Source organism: Durio zibethinus, chromosome 11 (genome assembly GCF_047325235.1).
Source record: "Durio zibethinus cultivar Kanyao isolate XHJ-2024 chromosome 11, ASM4732523v1, whole genome shotgun sequence".
Classification (NCBI taxonomy): Eukaryota; Viridiplantae; Streptophyta; class Magnoliopsida; order Malvales; family Malvaceae; genus Durio; species Durio zibethinus.
In genome coordinates, this window is record NC_143172.1 from 3,969,761 (window position 1) to 3,989,366 (window position 19,606).

General features: G+C 29.2%; 1 protein-coding gene and 1 pseudogene across 6 annotated transcripts; one reads left to right on the forward strand and one right to left on the reverse strand.

Annotated features, from left to right (window-relative positions):
• The first annotated feature begins 12,267 nt into the window (after positions 1–12,267).
• Positions 12,268–18,204, forward strand: LOC111290782 (uncharacterized). Of its 5 annotated transcripts, none has more exons than XR_002690308.2 (11): positions 12,268–12,636; positions 12,951–13,151; positions 13,237–13,359; positions 13,500–13,537; positions 13,639–13,747; positions 13,925–16,165; positions 16,345–16,500; positions 16,777–16,877; positions 17,050–17,459; positions 17,750–17,835; positions 17,927–18,204. XR_002690308.2 is itself a non-coding variant. In XM_022882251.2 (9 exons), exons 1-9 carry the CDS (start codon positions 12,559–12,561, stop codon positions 17,288–17,290), a joined length of 3,288 nt encoding a protein of 1,095 aa, XP_022737986.2. In that variant the 5' UTR covers positions 12,268–12,558; the 3' UTR covers positions 17,291–17,572. The 5 variants fall into 5 exon arrangements, 1 of the variants encoding a protein (XP_022737986.2); XR_016346215.1 differs by having other exon boundaries at positions 17,750–17,821; positions 17,904–18,204; XR_016346216.1 differs by having other exon boundaries at positions 17,750–17,821.
• A 101-nt stretch (positions 18,205–18,305) lies between these two features.
• LOC111290783 (protein LURP-one-related 4 pseudogene) lies at positions 18,306–19,244 on the reverse strand (annotated as a pseudogene). The gene is made up of 3 exons (XR_016346646.1): positions 18,987–19,244; positions 18,658–18,906; positions 18,306–18,572 (listed from the first exon to the last, which is right to left on the reverse strand). The product of XR_016346646.1 is annotated as a protein LURP-one-related 4 pseudogene (transcript).
• Between the last annotated feature and the right edge of the window lie 362 nt (positions 19,245–19,606).

Sequence of the window (19,606 nt, forward strand, 5' to 3'; positions counted from 1 at the left end):
CATCACCGTTGAATTGAAGAGATAGAAAAGGGCATAGTAAATTCAACAAATAAAAAAAAAAAAAAAAGACATGGTAATCATGTGACATGCACATGTAATGCATGATAATTCATGGGTAGAGTTTTATTTTTGGCATTTTTATAATTTTTTTTTCTTTCAATCTAATTATTACTACTCTGAATAACAAGTGGATCGATAAGCTTTCTACTTTGATGAACTTTAGTTTTTTTTTTTTTTTTTCAATAAGATTGTTGCGAACGTAACAATTTAATTAAACTATAAAATATTTTTGAAAGAATTTTTATAATTAATTTAATATATATAATTGAACTTGTGATAAAATAGAGTAAATAAAATATTATTTTTAAATAATAATTTAATAATTCTTAACAAATTGATAATCAATAATCACCAATAACCTCTATGAAAAATAAGTTCCAATTGAGGCTGAAGCGAAGTGAGCCTTCAATTGAAAGAAAGCTACGTGCCCAATTGGGACTGTGGGGAATTGATACTTCAATTGAAGGTTACGTGGTAACTGAATACGAAAGTAAATGTTAATTTGGAGTGAGGTTATCTGCTGAGTAAGCAAGTAAACAGGTGTTATATTCTTATTGGAGAACTCTAAGCAAAGGTGTTTGTTATGTTATGCCCCTCGATAAATTTGATTGTTTTGCTTTTTACTCTCAATAGTAACACACTTCCCAAAGCATTCCCTTTTACCTATATGAAAAAAAATTCCATTTCTTCTTTGACATTCGTCCAAAAAATTATTATTTTATCTTTGATAAAAAATAAATCACACACTCAATTATATAAAATAATTATTATAATTAAAATATAAATAAATAATCTCAAATTTTAAATAAAATAAAAAAACTAATTTTTATACTTTCAACCAAAAAAGATTAGAAAAAAATAAAAAAAAAACTAAAAATAAAATTTTAAGGTTTCATAAAAAAATTAAAAAGAATCCATCTAAAAACTACAAAAGAGTATAATTTCCCGTGGTTAAAGAACACCAATTAAATTTTATGATAGAAAAAATAGCAAAATCACCACAATAAATATTTTTTATTTCAAAATCAAAAATGAAAAAATGAAAGTTGAAGAGGAATTTTTTGGTAGGTTTAAGGAATTTTAGGTTCTATTTGTTTAGTAGAAAATAATTTTTGAAAAATTATTTTATTATTTTTAGGTGTTTATTTGGTAAAAAATTGATTGATTTTATGAAAAACAACCTATTGGTCAATGAAAAATAAGCTAATTTTTCTGTAGATTATCTTACCCTTTTAAAAAGGGAAAAGATAATTTTAAAAAAAATGTTTATAAACAGAACTACTTATCAATATATTTGAGTATAATTTTACTCAAGTCGAACTTTGTATATGATTTTTTAAGTTTAAATTTAATTTGACTCAATTTAAAATATTATTATATTAATAAATAATAATTTTAATATTAACATTAAAATTTTTTTAAATTTCAATTTTGCATTAATTAAAAATAAATATTTTAATATTTCAATAATAAATAGTATTATATTATATTTTAATAATAAATAATAACATATATAATAATATTTTTAATATTTTAGTAATTAATGTTGAATAATATAATAATATTATTTTCTTAATATGAAAAGTTTAATAATTTTTTATTATTTTTAGTTTAAAATATATAATTTTATATTTTATTTATTAAGGTATTTATATTACTATTTTAATAATAAATATAAATAAAAAAGATTGTTGTTATGATTTAATAATAGATATTTTTAATATAAAATATAAATATTTTAATAATAAATATTACTATTTTAACAATAATAAAAATAGTATATTTAAGAAAATAATACTATTTTAAATATTTTAAAATATTAATATAAAGAATAATAAATATTTTCATTTTAAGTAATTTTTATATTAACATAATATTTTAATATTATATGTTATTATTAAAATATAATTATTCTTGAATATTAGTAATTTTAATAATAAATAATATAATATACTTTAATAATAAATAATTTTGAATAGTTTAATAGTTATATTAATATTTAAAAAAAAAAACAAACTTTTCAAAAAATAACCAAACAACAGAAAATATTTTTCATCAATTCATTCAAATAACATAAAATCTCTACTTTTTCAAAAAATGTAAATATTTTTCAAAAAAAAATATTTTCCGAAAGTCGATTTTCACAATACAAACAGAGGCTTAGATTAGCTCTAAAACACATAATTTTGGTATTTAAGAAAAAGAATTGGCTCATTTTAACATAAAACTGAAAGTCAAGTTCATTCGGATATTGAGTTATTGTTTATCATTGATAGCTTAAGGATTTAAATCTAAATTTTATAAAGAAAAATTGATCAATTATGCCCTAATATTCTTTTGTGTCTATTAATTTGAATTTAAAGGTATAATTTAATTTATAAAATTGCTTGAAAATATTAATTAAAGATTAATAAAATGATAAATTAAAACTATTAATTGAATAAGTGAAATAACCTCATGCAATTATAATAAAAATAGAATATAGTTATTTTCAAATAATTAAAAGAATATAACAAAAAATTTTATTAAATAAATATTAACTTCAAATAATTAACAAAAAATGAAAATAGATAAAAAAAATATTATTAATTAATTATTACATTTTTACTAAAAATTTTTAGATTCAAATCATAAAATCAACTAGATACATGCACTTTCTGTTAAAAAAATTAAGTGATTTATATTTTAAAAATAAAAAATTTTTACCCGGATAGCTGGACATTTTTACTAGTACTAACATAAAAGGCTGTTTAGTTCTTTTGCTGGAATCAAATTCTTTAACCCCGTACGTGTAAAAAATCTCTTTAACCCCTTTATTAATTGTCCTTTTCCCGGTACGTTAAAAAAATTGTCCATTTTTTTTTATGAGAGGGATACTTAGGACAACAGAACTAGGTTATTTAACAATTTAGTATAGTTTCAACTTTTAATCATATTGGCAATAAATAAGATCCTATGAAATTTTATAGTATCATCTCATTCAATGATTATCCTTATGAAATAGGGTTAAATTGGTTAACTATTGTTACCATTCATTTTCATAATAATGAAGTTATTCTTATATATGAATTTAGGAAAGTGTTACTCATTTATTGATATTCGGTATAAATTTTGCTTATATATGAATTTAAGAAAGTGTTACCCAATGCCTAACAATAATGGGTAACTGATATTTAAGAAAAACTATATAATTAATAAATTATTCTTAATTAAGTAAAACTTAAGTGTTAATTGCAAAAATTTTAAATAATATTTTATATATTCTTATACATAATTTTATAACCCACTCCGATAACATTAAATGACTTCAAAATAATTTGAGGGTTAACATAAAATTTTAATAAAAAATTTGAAATAATTATGTAAAGGATCCAATTGGATGTTTATAAAATTGTTTAAAGATATAAAAATATTATTTACAAAAAAATTTTACATTTAATATATTATTTTACTAAATTAAAAAATAAAACATTAATTATAATTTTTTAAATATGATTTGAATAAATGTTACTATCCATTAATTGACATTTCATCTTTTTAATAGTATGTTAAATGTTCAAAGAAATACACATGCATTTCATACTCTTAATTATCGGTAAAATTTTGACAAATTAACCATTATTCAATTGTTCATAAAACCATCGCTCTAATTTAAAATTTATAAACGGTCAAAAAATTATTTATGTGAGTATTTTCTTTAGATTCAATGAAATGAAATGAAGATTTACAACAGGATAAATGAGACGGAGAATACAGAGTCAGGGATGGGACAGCGATCTAATAACAAGTAGTGGGGGCAAAAAGGGTGACAAAAAACGAGCGTAGTGAGAGACAATACATCATTCAAAATTAGAGGAAACGAGCGAGCTAATTAACTTGAGTTGGGTTGAGGATGATGACTCAGTTGAGTTTGGTGGGATAGTGAAGAGGATAATTATAGTGTGAAGGTTTTAGTCGGGTTTTGCTAGGGAAAAATGATTTTCAGAAGCTTTTGGAGACAAATCGCAAATATATTTTTGGGTATTTTTGTCATTTAGACAAGTGAGGATTGGGGGTGGAATCAGTCTGCCACGTCATAAAAATCTTTTCCTTTAATTTTCTCTTCAAGTCCATTTATATCAGGCTCTAAAACAGATAAAAATGGATCGTATACCATACAAGAAAGGCCCAATCTGAAAAATTGTGGGCTGTAACCATACCTCAACCTTTAAAAATATCATATATACAACCAGTAAATGAAAACTTGGTTAAAATAATATGTTGATTGGCCTCCATTTGCTAATAGATAACTTAAGGTAGGAATAAAATTCATTTCGGTGAAATTAAAAAAATAAAAAATAAAAATAATTATTGTAATAATAAAATAAAATTAATAATAAATATATATATTTAAATAAACTTTTTAAAATAGAATTGTGAACCTCTCACATTATTAGGGTAAGGAGAAATTTAAGGGGCAAGTTGCTGCGATTAAAAAAAATTTTATATTTTTTATTGCAATGATCAATTTTGAAATGAAGTTCCCGTGTTGAGTTTAAGTCTTGGAGGGTTCAATTATGCGAATAAGTTATAAAATGTCGTGTGTTTTCTTGGAAAATGGATGAATAATACGTAACAATTTTTTATTAATATAAAAAAGATTTTCATAATTAGGTTAAAGTAATTTAAGTTATTAATAGAGCTATAAAGATACAATACTCTACTTTAATTTTTTGTCTTTAGCTATTCATGTTGGGATCAAGTCAATAATCAAATATAACGCATTTATATGTAGTCAAATAAGATAAACATCTGTGATTTGAACAAATGTTAGTATAAGATTTAAAAAAATAATAAAATTATAAAATTATATATGTAATAGACAGAAGTAAGATAAATAAAAAATAAATGGTTATGCTTTAAACAAATGTTAATCTATTGTTATCTTAAAAAATAAATTTGTTAGTTGCAGGCCTAAGACGGGGGGAAGGTAATAAAAAATTGCAGTATTAGAGAACTCACTCTATTTATCTGGGAGTCAAATATAAATATTTATGTCATAAATTAATAATATAAAAACTAGATTATAATTGTTCTATTCCAATGACTTTAAAACACATATCACATAATCTAATGATTTATTGCTTAGACAAATAATATGAGTATAAATAATATATTAATATTCATAAATTATTCGAGTTTGATTCGAATAAAATTTAAATTCGATTCGATTATTATTGAATCGAATTTAACTTCGAATAACTCGACTCATCAATCAAATCAAATTTAAATATTTTTATATTCGATTCAAATAGCTCGTAAGTCTAATCAAAATATTATATTTAAATATATTTTTATTATTTAATTAATAAAATATTTTAAACTTAAATTCGAACACAAATAATCAAATTTTTATCGAATATAATAATCGAACTTATTTTTATATATTAATTAAATTTAATTAAACGAATTTAAATAATTTAATTTTTATCTCAAATCATATTTAAGTTAAAAAAATAAAATTTAAACAAATTCAAATCGAATTTTAAATTTTAAATTTTAAATTAAATTTAAACTCAAATTTAATATTATATAAATTTAAATACGATTGATTATATCGATAATAACCTTGATAATCGAAATGAATTGTGAGGCGGTCATGATACATTATGGGACGCGTGCAACTATTTTTCTACTAATTAAATAAAAAACCAAGCATTCTAACCTCAAAACTTAAAATCCATCTTTATTTTTTTTCTTAAAAAACCAAATAATTTTTTTCATCCTCTTGTAAATATTTTGGTACGTGACGTGGAATGCACATGGTTATGCATATATTTTGTAAGCCATTTTAAGAACTTTATTATTATTATTATTATTATTATTTTTCAATCTAATTATAACTATTTTGAATAATAAATGGATAATATGATTGATGCAGGTAATAATTTAGTTAAACTATTAATCGTTTTTTAATGAATTTTATAATTAATTGAATTTGCGATAAAAGATAGTAAATAAAAAATTATTTATAAAATAATAATTTAATTAATCTTAACAAATCAATAATCAATAACTTATTATTAAAAGTAAGTTTCAATTGGATTGTAACAACGATACCACGTGGCCTCTCAGTGCGAAAACTTCCAATTATTTTATATTTGTACTTTTAGAATAATATATAGGGAATGTGGGCAGCCTCAAATGTCAAAAGCCCAAAAGATTCAGGAAGGAATCAGCTGCCTAACTTCATAGAGTAAAGCCTGTAGCCCATATGGCCCACATATGTGAGTTAAATTTATGAATTTATTTCTTTCCTTTTTCAAGTCCCCTCCAATACACAACTTTTGGGTTTGCAAACAACATCCTTATGAATTTGGAGTTTTGGTTTGATTTATGCAATTATTTTTAGATAATATTTAATAATTTTGAAATTTTATTTCAAAAGTTTTAATATTTTATTCAAAAAGTATCCAAAAAAAAAAAAAAAATCACATCCTTGCATCGATTCTCACCTCTACTTTTGCTAAACAGAAATGAACTTCAATGTGATGATGCAAATTGCACAAAAACAAACCATGAAAATGTATTTAGTTCAATAAAAGATCTTTGGGACCCCTTCGGCTAAGGCCTACAACAATCGACCACCTTCACGTGAGCACCTTCTGTTGTCTCTCATGTGTGCACTTATGCTCATCATCATTTCACCCCCTTCTCTTGCTTTCTAGTCTTCTTTTCATCTTTTAATTTCTTCTACAATTTCATCACACTTACAGCTTTATTTTTTGCGATGCTATCATATGCTAAAGCAAAAGCTAAAGTAAAAAATATCTCAAAGAAGTATTCACGTGAATAAAATAGAAACTATATGTAACCTACCAATTTTCTGGTTCCTCTCCATCAGTATTAATTCATAAACATAGATGTAGCCAGCCAGCCAGCCAAGGCCATCCTTTGTTTAGAAAAGAAATTATAAAAGAAAAAAGAGTTACATAAAATGCAATGTTTCACATGACAAAAGGGATAGGAAACTTTGATCTTTTGGTAAATCATGTGCCCTACAGTTGTAGCTTAATTTAGAAGCTTCATCATTCACTTTGTATCCAAAACCAGCATTGGCTTTGGATTTTTATGTTTTTTCATCTTCGATTTGATTGATATGTTTTCTCAACTTCCATTAGTGTTTAACTTATTGAAATCAAAAAGGTTGTAATGTCCGTAACTTTCTTGTGAGATACCATTGATGATAGCTTAATTATAAGCCACCAAAGTCTGACCCCATAGTTCCTATTATTTCATGGACATTGGAACTGTAATTCATGGCAAAGCTAAGCAATGATCAAACTAATTTAGTGGATTAAGGGTCCCTCTCAAAACCAAGTTAGAAAGGTGAGATGAGATTGTTTGTTGATAATAATCCTCATCTCCTCCATCGGAATTTACAAAAACTATTATCACCAACTTAATAAGAAAATCAATGTTTCTATATGAATTCAAAATTTATTTAAGTTAGTTTATATTTTTAATAAATAACATTCAATAAGTTTGAAATTTAAATTTTAACATATATAATCTTTTATTTTATTCCTAAATTATAACCTTACAAAAAGTATCGATTAGTTTTCATTATTTTTTTACTCTTTTCATTTCATTACCATCAAACTAATTCTTTCTTTATATTTGTTGACGAGATAAAGACTTTATTTTCTATAATTTTTAGATTATAGGGCTTTTCCTAATCTCTCTTGCAGATTATAAAATTAAATGTTGATTGAATCTAAACGATTACTAAATATGGCATGGCCTCATTGATCAATCATTAAAACAATCGAGGGTTTTCTCTTCCTTTCATATTATATGAAGATACATATTAACTCTAATTGATGAAATAATAATTAAATTTTCAATAGTAAAGCTACATGCATGTGATATGCTTTTATTTTTGGGTACAAATGTTAGACAATGTAGGATATATGTAGCTTAAAAATGAAATATTACATGCAACCAAAATTAAATGCTAGATCAATGACATTATTATATAAGTTATAACAATGCATGTTAGAAATAAATAAGAGCAATACATAGATTCTATATGTTATCCTTTACAAGATAAGGGAATTGGACATTGATGCAAGAAGCAGAGCACATGAAGGACATGGACCCTTGAAATAACTGTTCGTTGCTGGCCAAGTTGTCCACGAATCGAATTACTCAAGGGCAGTTGATTTTCTTTGTCTAAGAACAGAGCTGGCATGATCCTAGAATGTGCCTTGGATCAGTGGGTTGCACCCAGGCAAAAAATAAGAAACTCAATTTCAAACAAACCCTTTGTTTTTACTTGATTTTGCTTCTAAACCTGACTTTTTTCAAGTCTAGAATTACTAGAAATTACATTTTCAGTCAAATTTTCATCAAAGAACATCAATTTACATATAAGCAAACGGAGCAAACAGAAGAGGAACAGGCAAGTGGCATCCCACCAGCTGATGGTGAAGGTGAGGCCCCACATTCTGAAGAGCGGGGGGGGGGGGGGGGGGGGTGGGCAAGCAGTTAGGTCGGCAGTTGTTGTGAACGCTTGTGACTTTACAAAGACATCAGATTGTAACAATAAAAAAAAATAAATTCCAACGTATTTATAGACAGAGGAATCGACCGGTAGATGGGCTGAGTCTGGTGTGGTGCGACTGCCTATCTTGAACACGCAAGCTTTTTTACACTCAATGTGGACTCTTTATTGAAGGGGTGGTTTGGCTTTGGTTTCTGCTTTTGAGGGTAAGTTTATAGATACATATCTCACGCCCAACACATGACATGACCAGCTTTAAAGCCAAGTAAAGGACATGAAAATATAAATGTCGAAGCAACCCAACCATATATGTTTGGTTTAATTTCTCAGCTTCACCCTCTATCTCTTTCCACGTTCCACCTTACACCATTCATGTAGTTAATTCTCTACCTAAATCTTTTCCATTTTTTCTCTATTCTCTTCCCTTTTTTTGGAGTTTATAATTTTCCATTAAAGAAGTTTATTGCTTCGGCTTAGATTGACATGTTGAGTTTCTGAGTTGATGATCAAAATTCTGAAATTATAAAAAAGAGAATGATTAAAAGTAAAAGTAAATAATATTTTCTACATTTACATTATGTACTCAAATTACAAGTTAGATATAAGAAATCAAAAATAGAGTAAAAAAAATAAAAAAAAATGCATTATATAATACTTAGAAGACTTTGTTTATGATTAGAAGATGAGAGATCTATAAAATAAAATAATAATATAGTCGAGCTAATGTGATATTATATATGTTAGATTGATTTGATGTGTCAGATCAATTTAAAAATAAATTTTTTTTTAATTATTTGTTAATAATTTTTAATGAAATAAAATATCACTATAGTTTTTGGATTCAAAAATACTTTGAATTTAACCAATGAGTGGGTATTTTGAATAAAAAAAGAAGAAGAAGTTTGCTGTGAACAAATCAGAGAATTCGATTTATTGAGAATATGTGTATTTAATAACATTAACAACAGTTTCCTGCCACGGACCCATGGTTCTCTCCTTCCAACCAAACGGTATATAAATTTTGTACGTACTACTATTATTGTTATGACTTCAAAAAGGTTACAATTTTTGGTTGGCCCATTGAAGACAATATATCATGGCCCATTTCATAACACAATATTAAAGACTAATTTCATTCTTGGTGAAATTAATTAAAATGTTTAACTAATTGATTTTATTCCATAACGAACAAAAATCTGATTGAACATCATAATATTAATTGTCATTAAATAAAAGCATTAGGGATTTAGATAAACAATTTGCATATTAAGATTTATAGAATTTTTATTTTTTATTTTTACATAAAAATAGTGATTTTTATGCTTCGAACTTAAGATTTTTATGCAAATTTCATCCTAATTACTTAAATTATTATCAAGTAGATAAATTTGAAATTTAAACTTTAATCTATAACTCAAGTCAGGCACCTATAATCGATTTTCTTGTTTTCATATGGTGATATTTTTGGTACAACAAAATTTTGATTAAGTAATTTTATTTTTATGTTTAAAGTACTATTTCTCTAATAAAATTTAATATTTTAAGGTTAAAATATTTCTCCTTTCATTTTTTTTTTATTTTTAATGTATTTTAAAAGGAAAAATAGAAAAAAGGAATGATGTATACAAGAAAAGACATTAATTTAAATTTACGTAAATTGATAGTAAAATTTATAAGAGACTAAGGCAGAATTTTTTCGGTTAAAATGTCATTTTCTAGTGATTAGTATATAATTTAGAAAAATAATAAGTAATATCATTAATTAACTAATTAATTAGTCGGAGAGGCTGACCATCGGCAACATGCACTAGCAAAGCTGAAAACCCAATTAATTACCAAAATACCTGTCTTATTTTCCTGAATTGCCTATTATACCCCAGGACTCCAAAACTTTCTGACTACACCAATTATTGTGGCCAAATTTACAGTAATGACATAAATGCTAACAGACTTTGATGAAAATGTAATATCTAAAATTATTTTGTATGATCCCATTTATGTAATTTTAATGCAAAAAAAAAAAAAGAAAAGGACCATGTAAAATTATTTTTTTGAAATGCATATGTTTCACCTTTATTTGAACGTTTCTTCAAATAGACTTGGAAGAAAAGGATGTTGAAATATATTTTTATTACATATATGAATTTTAGGGAATGTTAGGGGACTAAGGGCCCTATATCTTTATCTTTGAAAAATAATTAAATTACTGGTTCAAAAAAAGGGATTATTGAGTAAAGAAAATAATATAATCCCCCAAATTGAAGCTCTTAGTGGGGCTTAAAATTATGGGTATAAATTATATATTAATACTCGTAAGTTATTCGGATTCGATTCGAAAAAAAAATTGAATTTAGTTCGATTATTATCGAGTCCAGCTGAATTCGAGTATTTTTATATTCGATTCGAATAACTCGAGAGCCTAATCGAACTTTTATATTTAAATATATTTTTATTATTTTAATTAATAAAATATTTCAAATTCGAGTTCGAATATAAATAATCAAACTTTTATTGAGTATACGAATTAAACTTATTTTTACATATTAATCGAACTTAATCGAGCGAACTCGAGTTGCTCGAATTCGATCACAAATCGAGTTTGAGCTTGAAACATAAAATTCGATTGAGTTCGAACCGAATATCGAGTTACGAGTTGTGAGTTGAACTTGAGCTCGAACTTTTCATTGTATCGACTCAACTCGACTTGATTACACCCTTACTTAAAACACACAAAAAAAAAATCCACGAAAATTATATAACCTAATATTCAATAATTCAAAATATTGAAATCAATTTTCGATTTTGAGCTCAAATCAACATTAAATTTCATGATTTCCCTCTTTGTGATTAGTTATAATCCCTTTCTTTATTATCGATTTTTTTAATATCTATTTTTATAATTAGTATTTTTAATCATTTAACTTAAAAAATTATCTTAGTTATTATCAATAAAATTTTTAAATTTCATGAACAAGTCAATAAGATGATATATATTTAAAATATATTAAAATAATTAATTAAAAAAATAAAGTATATGTATAAATATTTGAATTTCACTTATAAAATTAAAAGATTAAGAATATATAAAAACAAACTCTAAAAAATTTAAAAAATTAATAAAATTATACTCACATTAGCAATATCCATTAAAGAAAAGTACAAAACAAATATATTGTAATTTCTTGAATTTCCAATATAGAACTTCCTTTTCATCTATCAGTTTCCGTATTTTTTTGTATTTTAACCGTATTCCAACTTTTTTGGCTATAAGGCCTCAGTAATTAATATTTTTTATTTTTTCTTACAAGCACGTGAAATAATGAAAGTACTACTCGAATTTTATATCGTCGTTTAACATGTAATTTATAATTTTAAATTTGGTCCTGTTAAAAAAGTATTTTCTACCCGTTTGACCCCCGACGTTACGCTAGAATATTTGCCAAAAGAAAACTGGCAAGGGGCATTAATGTCACATGGTGACCTCTACTTACTGTTCCCTTGACCCAAAACAAATAAATAATTGTCCTCACCAAATACTAAGCCTCGATTAAATTAATTAATCACAAAGAAGCTTCTTCTTCAAAGTTTTGAATTTTTTATTTTCCATTTCTTTCTTTTTTTTTTTTAATTTAAAATATGTGCAGTCTCTTTCACCATAGACTGTTACAACTTACAATTAGAAAGCAGAGAGAGAAGAAAGATCTGCTCTCTTTCAACGCTTGCGTGTTTCTTGAGTTCTTGACTCGGTTCTGCTCGCATTGAACCAGCTTGCTGCTGTTTAGCTGAAACTCTGCGTGTAGACTGGTGCAATAGGCTTGGTTTTCCCATGCGGGTTTGCGTTTTGATTGAAATTAAGGCATTGGATCCAGCGATCGAATAAATGGCAGTTTTCCGGTGAGCGTCGCCGGAGCTCCGGTGAGAGTCCGGGAATTCCGGTGGATTTTGCTGCGGAGATGTTTAAGTCGGCGAGATGGAGGGGCGACAAGAACAGGATCAAAGCTGTCTTCAAGTTGCAGTTCCATGCTACTCAAGTACTCTCATTCTTTCAAATTCTTCTTTGTTTTACAAAAAATCATATTAATTCAATATTTTCTTGCAATTCTATTTATTTATCTTTGTTTGTTAGCTTCATTTCTCAGAAAATGCAGCTCAAACGGAAAAAAGAGTTTGATTCAATTGTTCTCTAACGCTGCTTGAGCTATTTTGTTTGGGTTATATTTTTTTTTCAAAAAAATTAATTATTAATAATTACTTTATTTTTGTAAGAAAATTTATCAAATACATATTAATTATTTTCTATGTGATTGAATAATTTAAAAAATGATTTATTTTCTTTGTAATTTAGGTGACGCAGTTAAATGTGCAAGCATTGATGATATCAATAATTCCTGGCGATGAAGGAAAATCGACAACAAAATTAGAAAAGGCGACGGTTCAGGACGGTAACTGTCGATGGGAAAATCCAGTCTACGAGACTGTTAAATTTTTTCGGGACCCAAAAACTGGGAAGATCAATGAAAGAATCTATCATTTTATTTTATCATCAGTACGATTTTTCCTTTTTGATGAATTTATATTATTGGTGTTTTTGTGATGTAAATTGTATGTAATATTTTATATGTCTGTTGTAGGGATTGGGAAAAGGAGGTTTGATTGGGGAAGCTTCAACTGATTTTGCTGCTTATGCTGAGGCAATTAAAACTTCCACCATTTCTCTTCCATTGAAGAATTCAAACTCTAAAGCAATTTTGCATGTTAGTTTACTCTCTCTGTTTCTCTCTCATATTTATATGTGTCACGGATTACTTCTGGTAGGCTTTTTCTAAAATCTTTCCTCATATTTTAATGTTGATTGATGTTTAAAAATTGAATTCAAGTTGTTGGTTTTGAACAGGTCTCAATACAGAGGTTGCAGGAAAATGATGATCAAAGGTAAAAGCTTGTCACTTTCTATTGAATTCTCAGAGCTATTGGAGTTTGTTTCTGGAATCTGGAGTGTTTGTTTGCGAGCTTGACTTTGATAATTTTTGCAGAGAGTTGGAAAAAATTGAAGTTGCAAATATTAAATCGCAAGATAGGAGCTTGAACGCCCGCTTGAGCAATGGTGATACGGTTGAAAGCACTAAGAATGATCCCATTGAAGTAAGTCTCCTATCCCATTTAGTGATGCCGTTGATTTTGGGTTTCTTTTTGCTGTTGTTATTTAGACCATTTTCTTCTCCTCAACTTTTTGTCTCTTGATATGCGCTTGGTATCAAAGCTATTTGAAAATGGGTTTGCTTGTTTTACTTATTTGTTTATTTATTATCTTTTCAACAGGATGTGCCTTGCAGCAAAACTACCCACAATGTTGAATTGCGTGGGAACCATAGGGGATCTAATGGATCTGATATTACCGTTTCAAGTTCTGATAGTAGCTCTGGACTTAATACTCCACTAGAACTTGGAATGAGGAATGGCAACATCAATCTGGATCCTCCTTATCTGTCATCTATGAATAACGCCTCAGTTACTCCTAAACCAACACCAATTGCCTCAACAACAATCTATGAGGAGTGGTCGGCAGGTTCTGATCAGGGAATGAGTACTGATGACTCTAACAGTTCTCACGACACGTTTCCACGAGAAAACTCCCAACTTGGTTCAGATAAAGAGATTGAAAAGCTCAAGAATGAGCTCCTTGCTTTGTCCAGGCAAGTGGATGTGTCAGATTTGGAGTTGCAGACTCTCAGAAAGCAAATTATAAAGGAGAGCAAAAGGGGACAGGATCTCTCACGGGAAGTTGTTATTTTGAAAGAAGAGAGAGATACGCTCAAATTAGAGTGTGAGAAACTGAAGGCCTTTCAGAAGCGAATGGATGATGCAAAAGTTAAAAGCAGGCTGCAGTTTGAGAGTGGGGACCCCTGGTTTCTTGTTGAAGAAATCAGACAAGAGCTAAATTACGAGAAGGACCTAAATTCCAATCTTCGGTTACAACTACAGAAGACACAGGAATCAAATGCTGAGTTAATCCTAGCTGTACAAGACCTTGAAGAAATGTTGGATGCAAAGAATACGAAGGTAACCAATCCTCCCAACAAATCAGGATCCCATGGCGATGCTGAAGAATTGAGTGGAGCCATCTCAAGAAGTGACACAGATGAGGATGAAGAGCAGAGGGCATTGGAACAGCTTGTTAAAGAACACAGAGACACCAAGGAAACCTCTCTCCTGGAACGAAAAATCATGGACCTCTACAGTGAGATAGAGATCTATAAGAGAGATAAAGATGAGCTTGAGGTACATATGGAGCAGCTAGCACTTGATTATGAGATACTGAAGCAGGAAAATCACGACATGTCATACAAATTGGAGCAAAGCCAGCTGCAAGAACAACTGAAGATGCAGTATGAGTGCCCATCTTCTTTTGCTAACATAAATGAACTTGAGACCCAAATTGAGTTCTTGGAAAGCGAACTCGACAAGCAATCAAAAGAATTCTCTCACTCTTTAGCCACCATAAATGAACTAGAAACCCACGTCAAAAGCTTGGAGAAAGAGTTAGAGAAACAGGCACAACTATTTGAAATGGATCTAGAATCTATTACACGAGTCAAAATTGAACAGGAGCAAAGAGCTATCCGAGCTGAGGAAGCCTTGCGAATGACAAGATGGAAGAATGCAAATACAGCTGAAAGGCTACAGGAAGAATTTAAAAGGCTTTCCGTGCAGATGGCCTCTATGTTTGATGCAAATGAGAAGGTGGCTACAAAAGCTCTGACTGAAGCTAGTGAACTACGCTTGCTGAAAAATCAGCTGGAGGAACTGCTCAAAAAAGCTAAAGAAGAGTTCCAATCAGCTAGAGAGGATTACGAGGCAAAACTCTGTAACCTTTCCAATCTAGTAAATTTAAAATCAAATCAGATAGAACAGATGTTGAAGGAAATAGATGATATATCTAAGCAGCTTGAACATCAAAAGAAGCATGAGGAAGAAGTTAGTGGGGCTTTTTCCCAGGAGATCTGCAGCCTAAAAGCTGAGATTGACAAGCTGACTATGGAAAAGGAATGCCTCCGTGAACAAGCTGAAGAGGCAGAAAAATTCAGACTTGAGTTGGAACAGACAAAAGCATTTGCTAAAGAAACTGAAGTGCAGGTGCAAAGAGGAAATTTAGAAAGAAATGAGCTGGTGAGTGCAATTGCTTTGATGAAAAAGGAATCAGCTAAGTCACTGGAGGAATTGCAAAGAATGAGGCATTTGAGGGATGAAAAAGAAGCTGCAGTTGAATCCTTCCAATCAGAGTTGAACACCCTCAAAAGTCAGTGCAATAAATTGAAACATTCTTTGTTCGAGGATGAAGTAGAGAAAGAAAAACTCAGGAAGCAAGTAGTTCAATTAAAGGGTGACCTTAAGAAGAAGGAAGATGCACTTACTGGCATGGAAAAGAAGCTGAAAGAGAGCAACGGAAGAGCAGCAGTTTCTGACGGAACAAGAACACCATTAAGAAACAATAAATCTGCCACGGTTCCTCGCATTCCTAAAGAGGTTGCAAGCCTGAGGGAGAAAATAAAGTTGCTCGAGGTAAATTTACACACATCCAAGTTCTATATAAAATCAAGTTCCTCTTTGAAACTGTTTGTTGCAAATGGTCTACAATTTCTGCTTTTCCAGTAACAGCAATATGGAGATTCATTATCATGCAGCAATTTTCATCCACAAAGGGAAATTTGTATTCATAATGATTTTTTTTCTCATGGCAGGGACAAATAAAGTTAAAGGAAACTGCCTTAGAAATATCCACAAAAGTCTTTTTGGAAAAGGAAAAGGATCTTCAGAAGAAAATTGATGAGTTAGAAAGCAGAGTAGAAGAACTCAATGAGCACAGCACCAGTTTCTGCGCGTACCAACTTCAAAATGTGAGAGATATTATAACTTGATAAAAAAGAAAAAAAAAACAAAATTTAAGGGAAACTCTGTTGTATTAATGAACAATATTTTGTAGTGTCATTGCTGAAGTTATGCATTCTTCATGGCATCTAGAACTAATGATCTTGCTATATTATTAATTTATGACCGTATTCTTTGACCCTAACCATTGTTTGGTTATGGCTAGAATGGCTTAATGGAGTGTTACTTACAACTGTATTTCTTGCTTTGACTTATATTTTCTTTAAAATGGATAAAAAATGCAGATATTTAAAGAATCCAAGGAGGTTATATCAGATGGCGTGATATCCGATGGGAAAGCATGCATATCCAAAGAGAATGGAAATACGGTGCCCTCTGTGGAAAGGTAAGACTTGAAGAAATAGAACTTTAGTTTCTGAGTCAGTTTTTCAAACTTTGCTAATTTTCTTCTTGGTAATAGTTGGTTGAGGAGAATAAAAATACTAAGAAGATTGTTGAAGAAACCGAAGAAAAGGGTAGGTAACTAATAATTACTTCCATTGATTTCTTATCTACAGCACTGATGACAATATGTCAGCGAAAGAAGAGAAAGCCTCTATTGTCAATAAAGACGGTAACCAGGGAGAATTGATAGCTGAACTGGCATCATTGAAGGAAAGAAACAAATCTATGGAAAACGAATTGAAGGATATGCAAGAGCGATATTCCGAGATAAGCCTCAAATTCGCAGAGGTCGAAGGTGAACGTCAACAACTTGTGATGACTGTGCGTAACCTCAAGAATGCCAAGAAGAGCTGAAGGCATTGAAATTCTTCATATACAAAAATAGAATGTAAAGATGAAGTAACAGCTGGGTGTGCCCATACGGAAAATTTAGGTGTGACAGTTCCCTTTTAGAGTGAAAATAAATTAAGTTGTACAAAATTTTAGTACGGATATCACCTCACCAGGTAGTTTCCAAATGTAGGTAAGTTTTTTCTTTTATTATTCATGTTTGATTCTTGTCCTCCCCATAATTTTTCTTTTTTATTGTCGTGGTGACATTTTCCAGTAATATAATTATTTCATTTTTTGATAAAATTGTTGATAGAATTTAAGATTTGTTGTCTTAATTCAAGAACACGTTCACATCATTGGGTTTTTTTTGTATTTATCTTTCATTAGCCAGTACTTGTCTTTAAAATCTGGAAAGAGGTCTGCCAGACCCTGAATTGTTCTCAACCGAATTCTTTTTTGTCTTTGATATTGTGCCAACAGCTCAAATTGCGATGCCTGTCCTAGCAACCCGGTTTCAGTTTTTTGGATTTGTGGGAATTTTGAGTTTTTCGAGTAAGATCCTGGTGGTGGGTGATCATTTTTTTTATCATCTTCTGCAAATCACAAGTTTTCTGACAATGGGCAAATCTTTCAGATCTGAGTTTGGTTTCATTTCAGTTTGATTGGTTGTTGAATGTTGGGCCTCGGAGTATCCAAGCTGGGACAGGGAATTTTCGCAGATCAACATAACCAACACTTGGACAAAAAAGGTGGGCTCGTCCGGTCCAGGAAAGCAATGTCGGGGCAATTTCAGATTTCAGTTTCAGTTGTTGAAAAATAAAAAGTGGAAATATATAATGCATGTACTATGTACTGTATTTTGATAAGATAGGAGAACAATGATCTGATCTTTTTCATGCCATGGACAACAATAATAACTTGGACAAATTCTGACACTCACTCTATGTTATAAACATTGCTTTGGGAAAACTATGGAGGTTTTGTCTTTGTATACAACTCTTTAATTTTGTGTTTTTCTGTAGTTTTGGCATTCCCTGTATATAACTGAAGAATTGGGAACTGAAGTCAATTCAGGCAGTCAGAAATGGATTTTAGATTGGGTAGAGAAGAGAGCTGCTGACAATTCCTTACTAATGGTTTTTGAACCTGATACTTTTCAAACACTTGTTCACAATCTATGATGAATTAGTCCATAAACAGTGACCAAAGCCATGAGAAGACAATGATCTACATGTGGCTCAACTTCCAAGGTTAATACATCCTCTCCTAATAGAACCCCTGAAGATGACAGTTTCCTCTTTGCCTACACAAAAATCAAATTCAGAGCAAGCAAAACTTTGAGTAATAATAGAATTTAAAAAAAGAATTTCAGGCCCAAAAAGACTCACCTCAGCAGCCACTTTTCCATTGTCATCTGTTATTTTAAAAGCTGATTTACCAGCTTCCAAGCCTTTTATTCTATAGTAGCTGCTTGCTTGGCCAATATTATCAAAACAAATCATGATTACTTGACAGGATAAATCTCCTTTAAGAATATTTCTCAAGTTTTTTCTTACTTGAAACTGCAGCTTCTCATCAGTATTCAGATTTATATCATTACATCTATCGCCCACCCATCTTCTGAAAAACCATTGTTTCTGCAAAATGAATTGTAACTATTTAGAACATATATGGGCTCCAATATTTCATCATAAGTTTCGAACAAACTTTCAAATACCTTTCTTAATATGGTGAAGAGAACTTTGCCTTGAAGATCCATGAGGTAAACTTCATTGCTGCATTTTTTATCATAATTATCAATTCGATAAACAATCTCACCATTTTCATTATAAACAGTGCATCCATTTCCTTGCATCACAAGGGATTTCATCCATACGGTGAATGTTTCTCTCCTTGAAGTGACATAAGAAGAAGAAGAAGAAGAAGAAGAGGAAGGAGGAGCAGTAGCAGCTGCAATATGATGAACCTTGATCATTTTGAGAAATAAAATAATTTTCTTTTCCATGCCAAAAAAGCACTATCTAGCTCTTTTTAAAAGATCGAAGGAACTCTAGTCAACGTGTTTAATAATACCATAGGAAAAAGTGCAAGAATGTGAAGCCCGAAGAATGAGAAAAAGGGCACTCAAATAATTGAATCGGCAGGTTCTATTAGTCCTTTAAACTTACCACGTTCATGTATAGGAAGAGATTCCCTTTCCCCTTTTTAACCGTTTTTGACTGCCTCTATAACTATTAGATAAGCACTACGATAAAACAAGAATAATAAGAAGAAACAAATCCTAGAATACAGTTTAATATTGGGTAAATTTCATCCAGGTCCTTAGATTTTAACCTT

Bases quoted from the DNA above. Each gene is read 5' to 3' on its own strand.
- LOC111290782 (XM_022882251.2), top strand. From the start codon at position 12,559: ATGTTTAAGTCGGCGAGATGGAGGGGCGACAAGAACAGGATCAAAGCT. The intron at 13,538-13,638 runs GTAAAAGCTTGT...TAATTTTTGCAG, and splicing joins CAGGAAAATGATGATCAAAG to AGAGTTGGAAAAAATTGAAG. The intron at 16,501-16,776 runs GTGAGAGATATT...TAAAAAATGCAG, and splicing joins GCGCGTACCAACTTCAAAAT to ATATTTAAAGAATCCAAGGA.